At 30.5% G+C, this 17,760-nt stretch overlaps 4 protein-coding genes across 7 annotated transcripts in view; 2 read left to right on the forward strand and 2 right to left on the reverse strand.

Annotated features, from left to right (window-relative positions):
• Positions 1-3,779, forward strand: part of Dgk (diacyl glycerol kinase 1) — an 85,248-nt gene extending 81,469 nt beyond the window's left edge. For all 4 annotated transcript variants that reach the window (XM_072896838.1, XM_072896840.1, XM_072896839.1 and 1 more), the window contains one exon: positions 205-3,779. In XM_072896838.1, the coding sequence (XP_072752939.1) occupies positions 205-294 (90 nt within the window). In that variant the 3' untranslated portion in view covers positions 295-3,779. The remainder of the gene's footprint in view (positions 1-204) is intronic.
• Positions 3,780-5,077: 1,298 nt separating this feature from the next.
• Ge-1 (Enhancer of mRNA-decapping protein 4 homolog Ge-1) lies at positions 5,078-10,691 on the forward strand. Its single transcript, XM_072896837.1, has 9 exons — positions 5,078-5,311; positions 5,469-5,537; positions 6,113-6,318; positions 6,519-6,898; positions 6,986-7,254; positions 7,362-9,019; positions 9,102-9,309; positions 9,389-9,679; positions 9,815-10,691. Exons 1-9 carry the CDS (start codon positions 5,301-5,303, stop codon positions 10,002-10,004), a joined length of 3,282 nt encoding a protein of 1,093 aa, XP_072752938.1. The 5' UTR covers positions 5,078-5,300; the 3' UTR covers positions 10,005-10,691.
• A 1,398-nt stretch (positions 10,692-12,089) lies between these two features.
• Positions 12,090-13,544, reverse strand: LOC140667758 (rRNA-processing protein UTP23 homolog). The gene is made up of 3 exons (XM_072895977.1): positions 13,147-13,544; positions 12,809-13,041; positions 12,090-12,676 (listed from the first exon to the last, which is right to left on the reverse strand). Exons 1-3 carry the CDS (start codon positions 13,261-13,263, stop codon positions 12,268-12,270), a joined length of 759 nt encoding a protein of 252 aa, XP_072752078.1. The 5' UTR covers positions 13,264-13,544; the 3' UTR covers positions 12,090-12,267.
• Positions 13,545-13,991: 447 nt separating this feature from the next.
• On the reverse strand, positions 13,992-17,527 carry LOC140667757 (ribonucleoside-diphosphate reductase large subunit-like). The gene is made up of 11 exons (XM_072895976.1): positions 17,364-17,527; positions 17,184-17,272; positions 16,834-17,011; positions 16,397-16,760; positions 16,018-16,319; positions 15,720-15,882; positions 15,243-15,631; positions 14,973-15,160; positions 14,566-14,874; positions 14,264-14,452; positions 13,992-14,176 (listed from the first exon to the last, which is right to left on the reverse strand). The coding sequence occupies exons 1-11, from the start codon at positions 17,380-17,382 to the stop codon at positions 14,123-14,125; spliced, it is 2,244 nt and encodes a 747-aa protein (XP_072752077.1). The 5' UTR covers positions 17,383-17,527; the 3' UTR covers positions 13,992-14,122.
• Between the last annotated feature and the right edge of the window lie 233 nt (positions 17,528-17,760).

Consider the following 17,760-nt stretch of genomic DNA (forward strand, 5'->3'; position numbering starts at 1 on the left):
CTTTAATTAAATTCTGCTTTATGATAAATATATATAAGTTTATCTTAAACCTTTATTATAAATGTTATTTAAAATGGCTATTTTTGTGCTCTCAGTTTATATTATTACAATGTATAAAAATATATTATTTATATATAAAAAAATATAGCATTATTTTTAAATTTAATTTTTAAGTTGCAAATTGAAAACGTTTCTCTGATTTAGATTCGCATCACACACAAAAATCAAGTACCAATGTTAATGGCACCTCCGCCGGACAAGAGTAAAGGCTTCTTTCGGTTTTTAAGGAGATGAATACAATAGTTTTACGCTTTTAGCAAAGGATGGATTTCGAGTGACAAAATCAATTTCAACCCAATCTCTAATCCAGTCTTGTCATCATCCGGCACGTTTTCTCTTTATTATGGCAAAAGTGTATCGATTTCATCGTACGTAGTCGTAGCTTCGATACTCGTCTAAATACAAAGAACACGAGCGTCAATGCGTCTTAGGTATTCTTGTGTACAGTATTTTTCAAACTAAACGGAATTTTATGTCTTAGTCTTAGATACGTTAAGCGGTAGGCTCGACCGTCTTTACGCCTTCAATGCTACAAGTTTTCGATCATTTTTTTAAATTCTCAATCGATAAAATAAAAACACTAAGCGGAAAAGAATCAATTCGCCATACGATAAGTCATAATAATTCTGTCGCTTAACTTACGTATTGCCTTTCAGCTGTACGAGTCGATAGAGATTGTATTAATAAAAAAATTGTGATTAAAGTATCTTTCACATTTAGCGAAAACAAACTCGTTTGCAAAGATGTCGTCCTTTCAATTAAGAGTCAAGTTACTTCGCGCAAGTCATCAATTGCTCGGCGAGAGCTTTCGCGTTTCCTGCCGCTTTTTACACGTGTGCAGATCGATTGGCGTACATATTTACGCAAGAAATGGACAACACATTGACACGGCGAATTGTGCGGTGTCGTGCAAACGAGAGGAGCTGTAATCATTTCAATTTAGCGCGTATGTAGATGTAATTCTTTCGAGATCTATCGCCGAACAATTAGCACTTTTAACGTAGAAAGGATGGGTAAAAAACAAATGTAGACTGGACTGGTCGACATATTTTCGCTTACGTGATACGTGATATATTCCTAATTCTGGTTCTCCTTTGCACGAATCCGTCCGTCAATCTCACGAGTCACATACCTTCCTCTCTTAACTCTAAGTTTTTTGTAAGGCTTAGTCGTAAATGCTTAGATATAAATCAGGACCTATTTATTTATTTATTCAACGTATTTATTTATTTATTTATTTATTTATTTATTTATTTATTTTCGTATACTTTGTAAGCCAGAGCAATATATCATAAGCATATCAATGAGCGAGTGCGGTTGCGTAGCAAGTTGTAATGTGTGCGTTTGGTTGTTAACATTTATGAGAAATCATGAATCACGAGTTATGGAATTAATAGATATTATTTTACCCACATGCGGATTATAATTCTCGATAGTAAATATATAACTTGCGTCTTTATATCACACTTATTATATCTTTTTTAATGTGATTGTATAATTATTATTTTTCATATTCTTACACAAATTTCAATTATTTCTGCACTTTGTGCTTTGCAGAGAATTATAAGTAAATTTCTCGTAAATCCATTAATATATGTTGTCTTATTACGCGTACGAGCGCTTCTACTTTACACATTACTAGTGGTCCTATACTGATTTAAATATTAACGCTTCAAAGCATTTTCCTTCTCTGCTACAGAGTTACTTCGATTAAAACTTTATATATAATAACTATCGCGCAATTCTATATCATTTTTAATATTTCCGTAAATGTTAAGAAAAAAGTAGCCAATATAGCTATTAAGTGTACGTTTATTAAATCATATGAATTCTATTTCTATGCACTTGTTAAACGCATTTTGTTACTATCTAATATGAAATCTGAGATATATATATATATATATATCAATTTTAAATCTAATGTAGTGAAACAAAATTTTATGTTTTTGTAATTATATACATATATATATATATATATATATATATATATATATATATATATATACGCAGCCAAAGGAATAATATAGCAAATACGATTTAAAATCCCGCAGGGACCATCTCGATATATAAACAAAGACGATTTTAAATTTTCATATCTTCGTGCAGAACGAGATTTTAATCTTTTGTAAGATGCTTAAACCGTCATTTTTGCGGCATCTCTCGCGGCTAGATTTTACTTGCGTCTACTATGCGGAATAAATTAAAGAAATGTGACAATTTAGCTGATTTAAAAAAAACTAAAAATACTGTGTAAGTAGCATAGAGTTTACACTTATGATGATTCAAAGTACAACATTACCTCCGCAAAGTAGATGATTTAGTCTTTCTTCAAGCACCGGTCGCTCACGAACGTTATTGTTTTTTATCGCAATCTTCCGTGACGATTAACGCGGTTGATTATAGTCATTAGAGTGATCGAAATACTACGCTTACAAATAACTCTTGTAACCAATAAAAAGTCTTAATTTTCGAGTTATTACCTATTAGCGATCGAATTTTAAGAGAATGAAAAATGAAGAGGAAAATGAAAAATCGTCGAGAGGACAAACAGGAGTCTATCCCTGCGGTCCATTTCACATGTGAATATTAACGGCACAATAACGACGATATTGTTTTTCTATTGGATTGGCGCAGTGTCTCAGTGTGCTTTGTCATTGTGTAACATTATATATGATGTGAAAAGACCCAAAAAATTTACTCACTTATGCGGCAGTACGAAAAGTAAGATATTTACTTGAGGACTTTGTTGGAAATTCGAATGCACAATTTATGGTAACAATCTCTAAATATTTCCCGAGATAAAAGTCAAAAGAGAAGTACCGTATTATGTGTAGACGATATTCCAAAGAGAATCTAACGAACATTTAGGATCTCAAGAACATGTAACTATTTCGTCGTAAAAAATGCAATAGCAAAGCGTGAATCGGACACATAAAAGTTATAGAGATTAAAATTTTATTATAACATTGATTTTTTAGTTGTACGGTTAAAATAAAATGAAAGTGCATGAACTGATTTTGCACACGATATGCAGAAAAAGTGATAAACATCCAGTATGCATGTGTATAATAATAAAAAAGTCTATTGTCATAGACAATAAAGATTACTTATTGTTAGCAGGATTATGCAAATAAAAAGAGCCTGTAAGATTAGAATAAAAATTTATTATGCTAAAGTTAGCAATTTTTTTGAAGTCATTAACGAATTTGAAATAAGAAAAATTCTTGACAAGATATATTGAAAATAAAAAAACGACAATGCATACAGTTTTATTATAAATTTTGATCTAAATTTAATTTAGCAATTTAATTTAGAAGAACAAATTTCTCTGAAATTTTCTTTCTTTCTATTTTTCGTACTAAAGTATATAGCAGAGAGTTCACATTATCATGCTAATTATTATGCAAATATAGAGAATGTTTGAAAACAGAATTATTGTATTATTATTACGTATAAAGTATTACAATCCGATTCACACTTTTCTCCTCTCGCTTTCGATGGTGATCCGCAACTACATTTGACATACGAAACGTACGCGTATAGTCGTTAAGCGCTACTTACGAATATCTGACATTAGCTGAATTTACTGCCATCTTTTTTGGGTCTATGTACGTTTGAGCACTACTGCCATTTTCCAAAGGATAGACACGTATGCGAATGAAAAAAGCCTGTCTATAGTGTAATATAATATAAGAAATAAAGTGTAAATTTATATCACATATATTTCCTATTAATATTCCAATTTTTCAGAATTTCAAGTCAATTGTGATTCGTCGCTTACAAGCGGTATTATCTTATCAGAGATGAAATATTTGTGTGGTACAAATAATCTTCCAATTTTATGAACACGTATATTTTAGATGTTTAAAAACTTATTATATGCACATATTTAAAGCTTACCGAGTTACTACTAAACTTACAGAGTTAATTTTTAAATTATATATTTTTCTTCCAACATTTCTAAATATTATATTAACATTTCTAAATGGTATATATTTAAAAGATAAAAATTCTTTCTCAAATTTGAAAAAATTTCTCATTACCTTATTAATTTTTCTTTGAGACTCTTTAATTTTTATATTTTTTATACATTATTATATTATTTAGATGTTATATCCCTAAAATTTTTCTTATAAATGCAATCTTTTTCTTAATTAAGTGAAAATATTATATTAAACAAATCTTTTTTAATCACTTTTATCAAATTTTTTTTATCCATATATTTTGAAAGAAATATTGATGTATTCATAGAATTGCAAATTGAGTATACATTTTTCATATATCTCCCATATATATTTTATATATAATATAGATAATACTTACAGACACCAGATAGAGTTGACTCCAGCACGGAATAAATAACGAATCGCCTCTAATCATGCCAGTTGCCTAAAATAAACAGTAAAATCTCTGTAGATCAAGAAAAAGACATTAAACGCGTTAAAAATGTTTAGTTAAATGTTGATGAAACAGAAAAATACCTCATTCCGTGGCAAAAACTGCATTAAAATCACATTCGATGACGACGTTATCCTCGCGCACCTCCCGCCTTTTTCGCACTTTCCGCCATAAAATGGCAATGCGATATTTCGAATCTTGTATATACGCAGAGAGGAAATCAGCGATACATCATCGCATTCCTTAAATCACTTTGTCGGATGATTTCTCTACGCTGTACACACATATTTCGTCAACTTGGCTGAGATAAAATTCATTATTCCATTAAGTACTTACATAAATAATCCGATAACACACCATTACTTATTATATACGACGGAATGTAAAATTTTACATTTTTCTCGTTCAAAAATGTTTACGTATGCGTGTGTTTGGCGCTTCGTGTGTCAACGTTGGGCCCCATATTTCATGTCGCACGATAAGCTTCGCGTCGAACGTGCTGATTGGCTGCTATTGTAAGAAACTTTCGAAACCCTATAAATTCCCTAGAGCTAATCGGCATACAATCTTATCATACAAATGTATATCGGCCTTTAAGATATATATATATATCAGTGTAGGTAACCGAATTCATTATCAAACATCAAACGAGAGGTTTTGCGTTTCGCAAACGATACTTCGCTTACTGACAAGTAGACGAAGGCCGCCTGACGTTTCACTCTCGTTGAAATTTATTGACTTCACGTACGTACTAATATCATTTCGACGACGTGCCGGTAATGAACGCACGGCTGCTCGTCGATTGATCATATCTATCCCGAACGAAAGACACGGCGGCATTTATGCCTGAGAGGTACGTGCGAAAGCGATCTTGTAATATCGAATTTCGCGGGAGAGGGGGGGGGGCACGTTACATGGTACTGATTACATAGGTTAAGGTTAGGAATCGCTTGGACGAGCCGGGCGCGTAATTAGTATCTGTGAGACTTTGTAAATTCGCTATTTTGCAGGAACACGGCTGGCGATATGAGCAAAACCGGGGAGGGCAATTTGAGACATCTCCACTATCAGCAGACAGTGTAAGCATCTCCGAGAGATCAAACGCACGCTTTAAAAATCGCGGTAATACTCGTACATATATGGGTTTTGGGCCACTAAATGGCAAAACCGAATGCAGGCATTATTGCAATTGCTGTAGCTCTTTTATTTATCTCTCTTGTAGAGAGATAAGAGAAAGTTTATTCAAAAAGATTTACCAAAAATTTGAAAATTTAATATGTTTATACTCTACTACAAAAAGATGTATAATAATATCTTGTCTGTTTATTAATTTGCATTTGACTAATTATCTCTTCACTTTGCTTAATATTATAGACTTTGACATTTTTAAACCATCTTTTTTGTAATATTTTATATGAAGAGATATATTGCATCATGGGTGATAAATTGTACGTATCATGATTCTATGGTTCTTCTGTTTGAAGTATTGTATTTCAACTATCTCAGATTTCCATGTGGATGCTTATTACAGCATTTATTATTTCTCATTAATGTATTCTTTGCATTTATATTTGATTTTTTATACTTAGGGAAAAAAAAATTAATAATTAAAATGACTTTATTTTGTATAATGATATATATTCTATTTCTGCAGGGAGTTTAATGGACGAGAGGATCAACATTCGGTAGAATTATGTAGCACAAATGTGACTATTATCCCTTCCCCTGGTGATCACGATCATGGTAGTTCAAAAGTAAAGTTAAAAAATATTGTTGACTTTACATGGGATCATCATCTTTATACCGGTCAATTGTTGGCTGTTCATGTATCTGGAAAATATTTAGCTTATGGCATAAAAGGTAACAATTAATAAGATTGTTGATTTGGCATTTGTGATTTTTTTTTGCAAATTAATCAAAATATCTCTGCTTTACTTTATACAATTGTGTTTTAATAATTAAAATTGATTCTTTAGTTAAATATTTATATATCTAGAAAAAATTTGATTAGGTTTAGATCATTATACTTCTACTTAGAAAAATATTTTTCTATCTTTTAGTTGGTACCGGTGGTGGGTTAGTTCGTGTTGTTTACAAGGAGTTGGAACATAGGGCTCTGCTGCGAGGAATGCGTGGTGCTATTCAAGATCTTGCATTCGCCCATGTTTCAAATGCCATTCTTGCGTGTGTTGATTATACAGGATCTCTTTTCATACATACAATTGAACCAACACCATCTGAATTATTATGCAGTTTAGTATTACAAGTAGATGCCGAAGATGTTTCACCAACTAGTCATCGAGTAATCTGGTGTCCATATATCCCAGAGGATGATGCTTCTGATGGAGATGAAGTGTCAAAATTATTAGTTCTCACTCGTGGTTCTAAAGTTGAATTATGGTCGGTTGCAGCAGTAGCATCAAGATTTAGATCTGTAGAGGTATATTTAAGCATACAGTTTGAAGCATAGTTTTAAGTGAAAATACACAATTAGGATTATTTTTATTCTCTTTTTTCTCTATCATAGGTAACAAATCCAGCTGTTAAAGAAAGTGGAGGAATGATGGAAATTGATCAACATTCAGGAACAATTGTTGAAGCAACGCTTAGTCCAGATGGTACTGCATTAGCAACAGCTAGTACAGATGGAGAAATCAAATTCTTCCAAGTCTTCCTGCATAATAACTCGCACAATAGCGCTCCACAACCACGTTGCTTACATCAATGGAAACCTCATGGAGGACGACCTATCTCCTGCTTATTTTTCCTTGATGATCATAAAAATTATCAACCCGAGTGAGTATTTTAAAAATATTAGTTTAATATGCATAGATCCATTTATTAAATAAACTCGTAATTTAAAGAGAAAAATCATTCAATTACTATATTTCTTTATTTTTCAGTGTTCAGTTTTGGAGGTTTGCTGTGACGGGATGTGACAATAATTCAGAATTGAAAGTATGGTCGTGTGAACTGTGGACTTGTTTACAAACGATCAAATTTGCTCCGAATCCTTCTACTGGTAAAATGCCAGTATTGAAAGCAGGCTTAGATCTTAGTGCTGGATATGTATTCTTATCAGATATTTATAATAAAATTTTATATATATTAAATCTTTCAAAAGACAAAGGTGAAGCATTGGCATGCATAAGCACGATATCAGAGTTTCTTCTGCCATATCCAATTCTAAGTTTTGGAATCGTTGATGCAGATCAACGTAAGATTCGATCAACTGGAGAATTATTGGAAGATCTATGTACATGCGAAGAGATTGAAGAAAATGATGAACAACTTGTCGTTTACATGTATCTAGTTCAACCAAAGTCTTTACAAGAGTGTCATATTGCCTTCAAACCTGCCTCACAAGCAAGTGGCAATTACCTTATAGATACACTTACTCATGATTCGCTAGATTATTCCGAAGATTTGCCAGACATGGGAACTGTCACTCACAATGGCATTTCCGGTGAGAATTGCGAGAGAGAGCGCTCTTTATCCACTACAATTGAAACAACGATTAACCATAATACCAGTGGCTTAAATCTAATGACACCCGATGCATTTAGTTCACCCGCAAAAAAAGAGAATAACGAACTAGAATCTAATTCGGCAAGCCCAGAATTAGATAAAGTTTTATCTAGCAGTCCTTCTCTTGCACAAGCAGTACAAGCTTTGAACGTATCTGATCCACCACTCGTAAAAAGTGACATGGAGGAGCAAGCCCCTGCCAGTTGTGGTAGCAGCCCTTCTAGAGAAGTAAGAGAAATTTTGTCCCTTACTAAACCAGACGAAGAAACTGAAATTGATAGCAAATCGGAAATAAAAACAAACGCCGATGAAGATTGGTCTAATATTCCAATGGTCTTGCTCAAAGACGTAAATGTACACGCGATGCAAGAATCAGAGGAATTTCCTGATGATGAAAGTAATCTACCAAGGCAAAAAACGAAAGATGAACCTAAAGTAATGTCCATTTCAATTGACGATACTGGAACATCGTGGCGATCAAATAGTGATATCAATAACGTCGAATTGAATAACAAATTGAAATCTATTTTAGAGATAGTTCAAGACCAGTGCCAAGAGATAAAAGAATTGCGGGCAGAGGTGAGCAGATTACGAGAAGAATCACCGGCATCCACACGAATAGAATCCACATTGGCGAGAATATCTCAACAACAAAATGCGAGTCTAGAACAAACTTTGTACAGTCAAATGGCTCGGCAACATGAATTTCTAAACACATTCGAAACAACGATCAAAGATAAGATTGAAAATACCTTGCCACGTACAATTGAAGAAACGATAATGCCTTTGAAGCATCAAATGAGATTAGACGCGAATCAAATGGATGAACTCTTCCAAAAAAATATAACTGAATTAATAAACAGTGCGCGTGTAAAGGATGCTTTAGCTCTGACAGCTGCAAACGCAGCTAAACCTGTTTTGGAAACTTCTTTTAAAGAAATATTCACAAATTTTCTTTTACCTGACATGGAAAAGATTTGCCAAGTTATGTTTAAGCAAATTCAAGATGTTTTTAATAAAGGTACTCGCGAATGTAAGTAGCCTAGATATTTTTCATTATTATGAGAATAATTATTTTTTCACAGTATATTATATACATATTAATATCTCTATAGATCTACAACATATCGATGCCATAACCGAGAAGCAATGTCAGCGTCGTAATGAACAACTAAGTGAAGCGTTATCAACATCAGTACGCGAAGAATTACAAACTGAATTGAATAGAATTTTAACGACAACACAAGATAGTACTATTCGAGCAATTCGTGATTCCATACGGGAAAATCTGAGTCAGCAGCTTACAGAAATTTCTAGTGCGCGGTAAGGAATATCGCTATTCAAAGTTTAAAATTACTAAACGCAGATAGAAATTTCATTAAATATTTTTCAAAACTTACAGATCAAGAGCTACGACACCTGCTATACCTGTAGCTGCTGTAGCTGATGCTCAAGCACGTGTTATGTCTCTTCTTCAAAGAGGTCAATTAAATGCCGCATTCCAACAGGCTTTAAGTGCAAGTGATTTAGGATTAGTAGTATTAGTGTGTGAGAAAACGGAGCCTTCGAGAGTATTTTCATGTCCAGGAGTTCAGGGGCAAGGTTCTAGATGCATTTTGCAGCAACCTGTGATTCTTTCGCTCGTACAACAATTATCTGCTGATTTAGGACATCGTACAGAATTAAAACACAGGTAATTATTTTTTTTTAATTCATATTATATAGATTACATGAGTTGTGACATAAGAAGAAATAATTTTTATTTATTGCAAAATTATAAAATATATAATAAACAAGAATCATATTTTTATATATTATATATACACAGGTGGCTAGAAGAAGCAATATTAAATTTAGATCCAAATGATCCTGTAACACGAGAACATATGGGCACCGTGCTAATAACTCTGCAAAATCAATTGGCTACATTTGTAACAAATAATCCGAATCATCGATCAACGCGTCGCATGAAAATGCTCGCTATGGCTGCGCGCGCACTATTAAATCAGCATCCTTGACCGCCACGTTTGTGAGATCATTTAAATATGATATACAATATAAGATTTTGTACGTTCTGTTTAAAGACTACTTTTATCTCAAAAGCAATATTCGCAGAAGTCATTTAAGACTGGCAGTGATTTATATAAAATGTGAAACAAATACTCTGATAAATTTTTTAGCGTTTATGCTTTATCAAAATACATTTAAATTTGATTTAATTTTATTTACATCTATATATGCATTTAATATGCAATGAATTGTGTTATTCAATTTTATCTGTTTAAATACTTCATGATAAAAACTTTTTAGAGTTTTTATATAAACTGCCTAATTTAATTGTAGGAAATAAAATATATAAAAGAAATGTTTTAAGTTGAGTGTAAAATATTATTGATTTGATGATAGATTGATACTAGAAAATATTCAGTATTAATGTTGATAAGAGAAAAATATTTTTTTTGTTCTATCTAATAAAACTCTGCATGAAGAATGCTATATATGATGTAACAACTGTAAAGATGAATTTTCACTTGTTGTAAGCTGACAGTAAAACAATTAGATATAAAAATTATTCTTCATATTTTATAAATTTCAACTTTAATTCATAGCATATGGATTTCACTCACATGGACTTTGTTATATTTAGTCATATATGAAAATGTGGTTGTAAAAATTTTTAATTAAAATGTCTAACTTTGAAAGAGTTTTTGTGTTAAATAGTCATTCTACATTTTTGTGATTAGCAATTTGTTAATTAGAAAAAGTTTATATTGAAATAAGTATAAGTATAATAATATTTAATTGAATGACAAGTATAATAATAACTATAGTATTCAATTGAATGATAAAATTGGATTTGTTTTACTTATATTTAATTCAATTTAAATATTTCTAATTAATAAAAATATTGCATTATATATTTAACTATAATAATTAGATCTATCTGTAAGTAACTCAATGAGAGAATTTTAAACTTTAAGATTTTGATACTGTATTAATACTTGGATGTCACTTCTTGGATTGCAATGTATTTAGTTTTTTTTTAACTCGAACATTATATTATTTTGTTAAATGATTACATTAATACATTAACAGTTGCTGAGAGATTAACATTACCTTTGTATAATAATACTACATCAGTGACTATTGATGTGTTAAAATAAAACTTAAGTAATTATATATATATAATATATAATTAAATATAATATATATATATTCAGACTAAAGGAATGCTTATTCTCGATATTGTACAATATTATCCAATGTACTAAAGGATTGTTTATTTTTCTCTACATTGAATATTTTTTATATTTTTTTTTATATTGTTATTTTTTTCACGTTTAACTAATATTGATTTTAAATTACTTCAGAACTATACGCGTTATTCTTTCTTTAATCAGAAATAAAACGTAAACACCTGCCAGTTCGCTTATCATTGCTTCTCGTAGCAAGGTCAACTGCTCTGGAGTTAACCCGGATTGTTCGGGGTAACCGGAACAATCGCTCTAACTAGGGGAGGTCGACAGCCGGAGGTAGGGCCTAGATGCTTGAGCTCTAGGTCTCTTGGCCCTTTGTTCTGAGAGAGTGATGAATAAAGCCTGCGTAAGGCTGAATACTTTGGGATTTTATCCGGTTCCCCAGATGCGTCGTTCACTGCATCCCCAGTGCCATGTAGCTGATAGCTCTCAACTTGGGAAGTTGGTCCGCGGCAAAAGTTTTCCCTTCCTTCGATAGAATTTTATGTCCGTCGGGACAAGTTATAACTGTCGCTACTCATTGTCAGTCGGTTTGTACCCTGACGAGGGATCCGGGAATTTTGGAAATCCAAAAGCACATCCCTTCTGAGTGTCCTATTCATCCAGAGACACGCCCGATAGGCGCTCAACTCATAAATTTATTGCATAACTTTACATATTGTAGATCAAGGAAAATTTTTTCATAAATTCTTTAAATCTAAATGTCTATGACATATCTGTAAAAAATGTTGTATTTAAATCTTTCAAATTCATAATAAGAATTCTATATATAGTAAATTAGTTCATTACATTAAAAATATTTATAAATATATTTGTAAAAGAATGGCTAGAATATATTCTAACAAATTTAAATAAATACTTTTATTCTTAAATCAATACACTGATACAACAAATGACTTATAAATAGATATTGTATTTTAATACATAAAAAATATCTTCTTTTGTTTTTTCAATTATCATGCACAATTTTTTTTACTTCCTGCATATTATATTCACAGATTGTTCAAAATTGATTCGTATAACTCTATGCCTTACATTTATTCTTCAATTCTGTTACTAAAGCCTCTTTAATGTGTGGTGCTATTTTAATCTTTCTTTTTTTAACTCTGCCAGATTTTGTACTATTCTTGTTTGATACTGTTTCTGATTTCTTTTTTTTCAAGCAACTAAGCGGATTTGGTCCTCCTTTTTTCTTCTTTTTCTTTAATTTATCTTTATCTTGCACTATCCCTGCTTGCTTTTGTAATATCTTTATATTCTCTTTTTGCCATGTAGTCATACCTAAATCTTTTTGTATAACTTCTGCACATTTACGACTTGCTTCCGAAGGAGATTCTAATGTAGGTGTTCTTCCATGTAAATAAATTAAAGGAACTCCTGCAATTAGCCTCAACTTATCTTGAAGCTCACGATCTTGAGTTGCAATAATATATCTAGAATTAACATAATTATAAACAACTTTATATATATATATATTAAAAAATGTATTATTTTTTTCAGAATTGTATTATATATATCTAATTCTTCATAATTATACATATTTAATACATAAGTATAATGTATACCTTGAACTATTATCTTTTCCTATCATAGATAATAAACATTTTGAACCGCTTATTGATTTCTTTTCATGTCCACATTTGTGTATAGCATATTGTTTCACTATTTGTGTAGCACCAATAACTGATGCAGAGAATATACCAAGTTTTTCAGTTTCAGAAATAATACATGGTGTTGTTAACAGCTTTAATTCAGACTGAAAGTATTTTTTAAGTTGCTCTTGTATATTGAATTTGTTCTGAAAAATAACAAAGCATGCAAAATATAAAAATAACATATAAATATAAATTTAACATTGAAATTTAATAGAAAATTAAAAATTTTATATACATATAGAACTAACCTGTAATGCTGTGAACGCAAACGTACCATCAATAAGAATTTGAAATGGTTGATGAAATTTGTAATTATTTACATAAAAGCCAAGATTCTTCCGAGCTTTTTTATTTCGCAAAGTCATTTTCAAATTTCAATACACAAAACTTTGTTTAAAAATTATCCAAGAGATATGTGTAACCTAGCTATCAGTTCACGTTACATTCTTCACTTCTTTTATAGCACGTCTGTTGCAGACAACAGACTCTGTTCTCCCTTCCCCATACCGCAGCCCATACCACGTGCTACTGCTGCGGCGATTGAGTCATGATGGCTTTGTTACTAAGCGCCAAATCTGACATTTTTGTCTCTTTGTCGATCTGCAGAACATCTAATACTTAGATAAGTTTTATATATACTTACGCATGTGCAGATATGTCAATTTATGTGCGAAGCTTTAAGAAAACAAATGAAAGACAAAGAAATGATTGACACATAAGAAAACAGAAAATATAAATTTTTTTTAACAAATTCAAGAAACTTATTACTTTATTGTATGTATTCTTACATGCAATTCATTAATTTTAAATAGAAAAGTCACATCTTCATCTAATATTATATATTGATTTAAAAGTAATAAATACAATTTTTATTATATACTAGTTTATTAAAAATAGAATATTAGAAATTATATAATATATATTATTTAATTTCTAATATTGTTTTTTTCTTAATGCTATAGACAATATATATTATAATACTACCTTTGTCTATAGTCTATGGTATTAATAAAAAAACAATATTAGAAATTCAATAATATATAATTAAACAATATGATATAGAATACAATTTAAACAATATTAGAAATATTTTTTACAAAAACAAACTTTATTTTTTATATTTTATTTTTATATGAGAAAATTCATGCATTATACTTTAACTTTTAGTATATATTTAGATCTTTTTATCTTATTTTATTTGGTCTTATCATATTTGTTTTTATTTTATTCTCCTTCAGATCCATTGATCATAAGATGACATATGCTGGATTTCATGCCCTGTAAATAAAAAGCACAATAAATTTGATATTAATGTATCCTAATTTATTAAATTTATATTAAAAAATAATGTAATTTTATATTTACACTTTCCCAAGCATAAAAATGCATAGATGTAAGCTTCTCTAATGGATCATCAATCATATGAACATTTAAACATTGTGATTGATCGATAAAAGGTCCACGACAGGCAGCCATTTCAAAAATAGTTTTTTGTGGCATTTCCCAAGCAGTTTTATAAAGTTGTTTTAATTCGTCCGGTATACTTTCAATATCCTGTGGGTAAAAATGAGAGAAGTTTATTTTCCTATATATTGATATTTTAAAGACATTTATTTAGCATAGAATCACTTTGTGTAAAATAGTTAAATTAAATGATAACTATTTACTTGTATAGATCCGTTATTACTAATGATTTTATTACACGTATTTTCATCCCAAAGACCTTTTTCAATTAGATCTCGCAATAAACGTGGCTTAACAAATCTGAATTGTTTAGATAATGCATGTATCACATATATGTTGCTTTTGTATGGTTCAACTGATACATTATTTTCTAACATTTGTGCCATAAATGCATCTGACATTTGTGCTATTAATAAAGAATTGCGCACACCATGTTCTTCAATCTTTTTTTTTAATGTGTCCCAATTCCATAAATTTGTTGGTTGTGCAATCCACATATCGTACTGCAACATCTATAAAAGAAAAGCAAAGTTACATACTTTATATGCAAGTAATCTTTAAATGTAAAATTAGTAGGTAAACATAATATTTCTTTTGACTGAATACTTACACCTTTACTAACTGGACTATCTTTATATGACTCATATGGACCTTTCTCGATAGCTATTTCACAACTAGCTTCTAGAGCACCATAATAGAGGGTCTCAAAAATTTGAATATTGAGTGTACGAGCTTCTTTGCTTTCAAATGGGTATCTCATTAAAATAAATGCATCTGCTAATCCTTGTATACCAATACCTAGTGTTTTAAAGAGTTTTAAAAAATCATATATATATATATATATATATATAATATGTAAATTATACATATAGATATTTACCAATGGCTCTATGTTTCTCACAGGATAATTTTGTTTCTGGCAGAGGATAAAAATTAACCTCAATCATTTTATCTAAATTATTAGTGACGATTTTCACAGTTTCTTTAAGCTTATTGAAATCAAAAGTTCTTTTAGTAGAATCTACGAACATATTTACAGCAATTGAAGCTGTATTACACATAGCTATCTCGTCGGAACTTGAATAATGAATGATCTCAGTGGAGAAACTACTACATTTAATTGTGCCCAGATTTTGATGATTTGTTTTATGATTACAATGATCTTTATAAACTATATATGGTGTGCCTGTTTCAAATTGTGTCTGAATAATGAGAAGCCACAAATCCCTGGCTTTAATTTGTTTTCGAAAACGTCCTTCTTTTTCATATCTATAAATATACATTTAGTTTATAAATTATATAAACTGTATATAACTTAATAAGTACCATTTAGAATATAGCATACATAATTATTTACCTCGTATATAAAAGTTTAAATTTTTCACCATATGTTTCAATTAATTCAGGACATTCATGTGGACACATCAAACTCCAAATATCATCATCAAAAACACGTTGCATAAATAAGTCTGGAGTCCACAATGCATAACACATATCTTTAGCTCTCAATTTTTCCTCACCTGTAATTAAAAAAAAAAAAAAAAAAATATATATATATATATATATATATATGTGTGTGTGTGTGTCTGCATACGTGTGCATGAGTATAAGTATGTTTGTTAATAAAGATTGTACTAAGACAAAAAAATAATAACCAATATTCTTTTTAAGATCCAAAAACTCAAAGATATCAGCATGCCATGGTTCTAAATATACAGTAATTTGTTCTATATTTTTGTCACTTCTAGAAACAGTTGCAATAGATGTATTATATGCTTTCAACATAGGTACCAATCCATTTGATACCCCTCCTGTGCCTCTTATAGGTGTATTTTTTGCACGAATGCAATGCACATTGAATCCTATTTCACCATTATAATGACAAAGAACAGCAGATCTTTCCAATGTATCCAATATTCCATCTATACTATCCCCAGACATTGTCAATAGAAATGAGCTATAAGAATAGCATTCATTCAATAACATTATCTAATAAAATTATTTTAAAATAATAATAATAATAATAATAATTACCTAGCCATTTGTTGCGTAACGGTACATGCAGTATCTAATGTCTGTGCAGGATATACAAAATATTGTTCTGACAAATAATTGTATGTTTCAATAGCTTTATCAACATCTTCACCATGAATAGCTACAGCGACTCGCATGAGCATATGTTGTGGTCTTTCAACAATCTTCCCATTCAGCTTTAATAAGTGATTAGTTTCCAGCATTTTAAATGTAGTATAACTATAATTGAAATCTCTGTCATACATTATTGCAGAATTCAATTTGTCTGCATTGCTTTGAATAATTTTATAATATTTTTCGCTGATTAAAGATAAACATTTGTTTGTGATAGAGCTTTTTGTATGGTATAAATCAGCTATTACTTCTGCACAATATAACAAATATTAATAAATATTAATAAATTATATATCAGCAAACAATATCAATGTATTTCTTACCACTGAAAATATCTCTTGTCTCTTTATGCAGATTAGATACAGCAATTCTAGCTGCTAAAGTTGCATAATCTGGATGTTGATCAATCATACTTGCTGCAATTTCAGACGCTAAGTTATCCAATTCAACTGTTGTTACTCCAGAATATAAATCAGATATAACATGAAGTGCAATCGCAGACTGTAAGTAATATAAAACTTGTAACGTTTTCTCTTAGATTAACATAATTTTGCATATATTATAATCAATTTATCAATTCTGCAAACTCTCTTTCAAGAAAATATTACATTAATATATAAATAAACAAAAGTTACATCAGATTGCTTTATTTATAACATATATAAATACTTACTGGATCTACATAATTCATATCCAAATCGTAACATAATGTCTCGATTCTTGCAGTTATTTCATCAAAATGAACAGGTTCTTTACGTCCATCTAATAATAAATTAAAGATATGTTTACAGATAGAAAATCAGTGAATGACAAGGATTCATTAAATCATAATGTAAATAAATTTTTTAATTACCGCGTTTTAGTACATGCATGTTTCTTTTTCAAACACTTTCGAAACAACTGTTGTCAGTACTTTGATTTTTATACAATTCTCGCTCAATTCGGCGTAATTCAACAATAAGTAGATATCATCGACTAGTTATGAAAATTTTACCCGCGAAACGGAAGTGAAGGGTGGAGGCAACCAGTGGTGTTCCAGTGGTACCATCAAATATCAAATTCGGAACGTACACGATAAATATCTATATATTACTAGGCTGCTAATTCCCCAAATTTCGCTTCTACTGCGGTCAATACACTGCACTACAAATGCTTCCAAACATCTTTCTATCTTTATTCTCATGGAATATAGAACAAAGATAGAATAAATGTTTCGAAGTATTCGTAGCGTAATCTTGATCGTAGCCATA

This window comes from Anoplolepis gracilipes, chromosome 7 (assembly GCF_047496725.1).
Source record: "Anoplolepis gracilipes chromosome 7, ASM4749672v1, whole genome shotgun sequence".
NCBI lineage: Eukaryota > Metazoa > Arthropoda > Insecta > Hymenoptera > Formicidae > Anoplolepis > Anoplolepis gracilipes.

Excerpts from the sequence above, each read along its gene's own strand:
- Ge-1 (XM_072896837.1), top strand. Across the intron at positions 7,255-7,361 it reads CATAAAAATTATCAACCCGA|TGTTCAGTTTTGGAGGTTTG; the intron begins GTGAGTATTTTA and ends TTTATTTTTCAG. Across the intron at positions 9,310-9,388 it reads ACAGAAATTTCTAGTGCGCG|ATCAAGAGCTACGACACCTG; the intron begins GTAAGGAATATC and ends CAAAACTTACAG.
- LOC140667758 (XM_072895977.1), bottom strand. The coding sequence starts at position 13,263 with ATGACTTTGCGAAATAAAAAAGCTCGGAAGAATCTTGGCTTTTATGTA. Across the intron at positions 13,042-13,146 it reads TTGCGTTCACAGCATTACAG|AACAAATTCAATATACAAGA; the intron begins GTTAGTTCTATA and ends GTTATTTTTCAG. Across the intron at positions 12,677-12,808 it reads GGAAAAGATAATAGTTCAAG|ATATATTATTGCAACTCAAG; the intron begins GTATACATTATA and ends TGTTAATTCTAG.
- LOC140667757 (XM_072895976.1), bottom strand. Across the intron at positions 16,761-16,833 it reads GACAAGAGATATTTTCAGTG|AAGTAATAGCTGATTTATAC; the intron begins GTAAGAAATACA and ends TATATTGTGCAG. Across the intron at positions 15,883-16,017 it reads GGATCTTAAAAAGAATATTG|GTGAGGAAAAATTGAGAGCT; the intron begins GTTATTATTTTT and ends TTTTAATTACAG.